We start from the raw sequence: 3,889 nt of genomic DNA, 5'->3' as shown, positions 1-3,889 counted from the left end.
AAAAGAAAAAAAATATAAATTATAATAATGCATACCATGTTTTTCGAACATAAACGAACGAACAATCGAACAGATTGTTCGTGAACGGATGGATAAGTCGAATGCATAATATTCGCGAACATAATCGAATGAACAGCCCATGTTCGAACTCGATCGAACATATTATCGAACAAACATCGAACTGTTCACGAAACAGTGTCGAACAGTTATTGAACGAACATTGAGTTGTTTGCGAACTGTTCGGTTCGTTTGCAACCCTAATCATCACTTATCAAAACCCTTTAAACCTTGCTCCTATAGATCCTGCTAATCGCGGGCAATCGAGAAATTAAGGTTTGCGTAACTGCCCATCCTAACTCTCAAGTCAAATTCTGATCAATCGCGATCACCAAAATCCAACCTGTCACCACCAAAAGATTCATCGGTCTCACCTCTTCAAAATCCCTAACAATCGAAACCAAGTTTGCTTTCCGTTTGCTGCTGAATATTTTGATTAATAAACAGAATATAAATTTAGATAATAAAATAATATTTTAAAAGTCCGTGAATGAGAATTTATCATTAAGACATTATTTGGATGGGAAAAAGTCATTAATTTGTTAATATACCATTGACACTTAATCAATCATAACCGCTGAGATCTCAACTTTGTATATGCAAAGTTATTATAATTTTTAAAGACAAATGATAATATATGGGTGTGGTATTTTATGAATCCCGTGAAAGTTTTATGTTTTATTTGATAAATCGAAAATGATTGGAAGATGTTAACAACTAAAAGGCGTTTGGCATGGTTGTTTGCAAATGATATTTTAAAAACATAAAAATGAAAAATACGACCTCTTCAAATTACTATTATTTATCTGTCTCAAAGAATTTGTTTTAAATATATCATTATTTTATTCTCATTTGCAATTTTGTTATAAAATATTGATTTTAAATTAAGTTTTTATATTTTTGGCTGGATGTTTTCTCTCTCTTTACTCTTAAATTCTTTGTTTGTGAAAATAAAAACATAAAATTTATATACAAACACTTATCACAAATTTTAAGAGGGAAAAATAATGAAAAACAGGAGCGATGTTATTATTATATATTAACAGGGCCTATGTTTCTTAATTTTGTCGAAAACAAAATTTATGTACTAATAACAACACACATTTTACAAAGGAAAAATTTAGAAAACCTTAGACAAATATCCAACATCCTTAAAAATTTTGGACTCATTTGATATAAATTTAAATATATTATTTTTTAAAATAATAAATATAGCAAATCTTTTAAAAATATGTTGTTAAAATAAGTTTAGTTAATTCTAAAAAGGGTTTTTAAATACAATCTTAAAAGTTAGTGTAAATTTAAAAGACAATTAATAATTGTCTTCACAAATTAAAATTTGAAGACAATTTTTAAATATGGTACTAAACAAATTGTTAAATATTTACTAATATTAATATTCAAAATTGTTTAAATTTTTGTTTTTAAAAATTATTTTTGAATTACAACTCTAACAATCAAGAATTCACAATGAGTGACCCATTACACGTGTTGAATCTAACGCGAAAGGAAAATTTCATATGCTTTTCACCGGTTTATACTTTTTTCATTAGCGCCAAAATGGACAAAAATTCCCGCCATTTATAAAATCAAGGCCGTTTGCCCTCTTTCGCTTATCAAAACCCTATAGAGAGAAAATCAGTGAAAAGGAGAGGAAACAATCCTATCTAGTAAGAGATCCAGATGGCGGACGAGCAACCGACAGCAGCTGGCCGGCGCCGGGGCCGAGGAGCCGAAGCGACGGCCCGAGTTCAGGCCTTGGAACGGCTCAAGGCGCTCCGGCGTGGCGGACGCAGATCTGGAGAATCAGGAGGATACGACATCAAACTAGAGACCCCGATATACGACACCGTGGAAGACGACGAGTATGATGCGCTGGTGGCGCGTCGCAAGGAGGAGGCGCGAGGTTTTATTGTAGACGATGACGGCCTCGGCTACGGCGACGAAGGCCAAGAAGAAGACTGGTCCACCGCCGGAATCCCTTCTTCGTCGGATGACGAATCATTGGACGGCCACAAATCGTTTAAGAGGAAGAGAGTTGAAAAAAAAGAAAAGAAAGAAAATAATCAACATGTAAAGAAGTCGAACCCTTCGCTGACGGCCGCAGCGGCAATGATGGGGAAACAGAGATTATCAGCGATGTTAACGTCAACGGCGATGTTTAGAAAATCCAAGGATGATAAAGTAAAGGAAAGTGAGAGTGTTGTTGATGAAGTTTTAGCGGAATTCGCGCCAGATGATGCGGATCGAGAGAGGCGTAGAAGGTCGCAGCCAGTTTCAGTTTTAAGTAATAATAAGAGTTTTCTTTCGGTTAATTCTGTTCAAAGTGAGCATCAATTTGTCACTAATTCGTTAAATTCAGTACCGAAGGAAAATTGTGATTTGGTGATGGATTCGGTAGTAAATCAAAATGCTTATGCGGTAGTTTGTGATGTGAATGAGGAAAAGTGTTTAATCGATGAATTGAAAGATTCGATACCAGTGTCTGGTGTGAGTACGGAACTGATTAAGAAGGATGTGATTGAATTGAAAGAGGAAGTGAAGGAGGAGACTCGTAAACTGAATGCAAAGATTAGTAACGAGGAGAAGGATCCAGCATTGAGTGCTAGTGCTGGGTGGAAGGCCGTTATTAGTGGTAATGGGGCAGCTGATGATATGAAAAATGGCTCAAACAGTGAAGAGCTGTCAGAATTTGAGGTGGATGCAGATGGATCGTTGCCGTTTTACATTGTTGATGCCCATGAGCAGTTTTCTGGTGCCAATATGGGAACTGTCTATCTCTTTGGGAAGGTAATATGATAATTTTGCTAGGTTTTGTTGTCAATTGCATTATTTGTAGAACATCTCTGATTTATTTTTAAATGTTATGCTTACTCTACTTTGCATATTTTTGGTAGTAATTAGACGAATTGGTGGCATGAGGGAAGACGGTGTTGTAATGTATTTTCATTTGCTTATTCACGTCACAGGTTATTGTCAGCAAATTTCTGACTGTCCTTGACCATATCAGTTACCTGTGCATAGATAAACAAGACTAACAAATTTGAGAACTCAAGTCAGTTAGGTTTAATTGAAGGCTTTAGGTTGATTACATGAATTATTTATTTCCGTCCCTCTCTGTATAGGGCTTCATACATATTCCTTTGGATCTCAAGTTGCCATTTCCTTCTGTTATGACCCAAAACGATGTGATTACATTAATCTTTCTCTTTTGGCATGATCATTACTCTTTATAGTGCTCTAAACAATTGTCAATGCTCCAGCCAGCCCATACTTTAGCAAAGTACGGTAGGTCTTTAGTTTATCAGCTGCCCTTCAAAAGTTTCTACTATTTGAAGATGAATGTAATAATAATGGCTGCTTTAGGAGTGTGTCCAGGACATTGATTCTAATATTCTATTTCTTTTTTGATTAGATAAATTTTATTCTAATTGCAGAGTGTATACTTCTTTGTGTCTTGGCATGCTATATAACTGGTTAACTGTTTTAGTTGTTATTGGTGTAAATTCATAAACAAACAATGACCCCTGTGATTGTCATATATCTTTTTTCTTAAGGTCAAAGCAGGAAACACATATCATAGTTGCTGTGTGGTTGTTAAGAACATGCAGAGGTGTGTGTATGCAATCCCAAATGGTTCTCTATTTCAAACTGATGAGATTATGAAGCTTGAGAAAGATGCTGAAGAGTCTCGCATTGCTCCAGCAGTTTTCCGGACAAAGCTTCAGGTAAGTTTGTTTCTGTATGTATGCAAGGATGTGCACAAATACATTTTTCCTCTTTATCTTCTATTTTCCCTTTTCTAGTTTTGACTGTTATTAGTTTTTTTTTC

The 3,889-nt window shown here is 35.2% G+C and overlaps 1 protein-coding gene across 1 annotated transcript in view; it reads left to right on the top strand.

Moving 5' to 3' along the window:
• Positions 1-1,740: 1,740 nt before the first annotated feature.
• LOC116118050 (DNA polymerase alpha catalytic subunit-like) overlaps positions 1,741-3,889 on the top strand; it is a 16,367-nt gene continuing 14,218 nt past the window's right edge. The window contains exons 1-2 of the mRNA XM_031404028.1: positions 1,741-2,847; positions 3,615-3,785. Coding sequence (XP_031259888.1) covers positions 1,741-2,847; positions 3,615-3,785 — 1,278 coding nt within the window. The remainder of the gene's footprint in view (positions 2,848-3,614; positions 3,786-3,889) is intronic.

This window comes from Pistacia vera, unplaced genomic scaffold, assembly GCF_008641045.1.
Source record: "Pistacia vera cultivar Batoury unplaced genomic scaffold, PisVer_v2 Contig833, whole genome shotgun sequence".
In the NCBI taxonomy this organism is placed as follows: domain Eukaryota; kingdom Viridiplantae; phylum Streptophyta; class Magnoliopsida; order Sapindales; family Anacardiaceae; genus Pistacia; species Pistacia vera.
The sequence above is the reverse complement of the archived record's forward strand: the minus strand, read 5'-3'. Positions and strand labels throughout refer to the sequence as shown.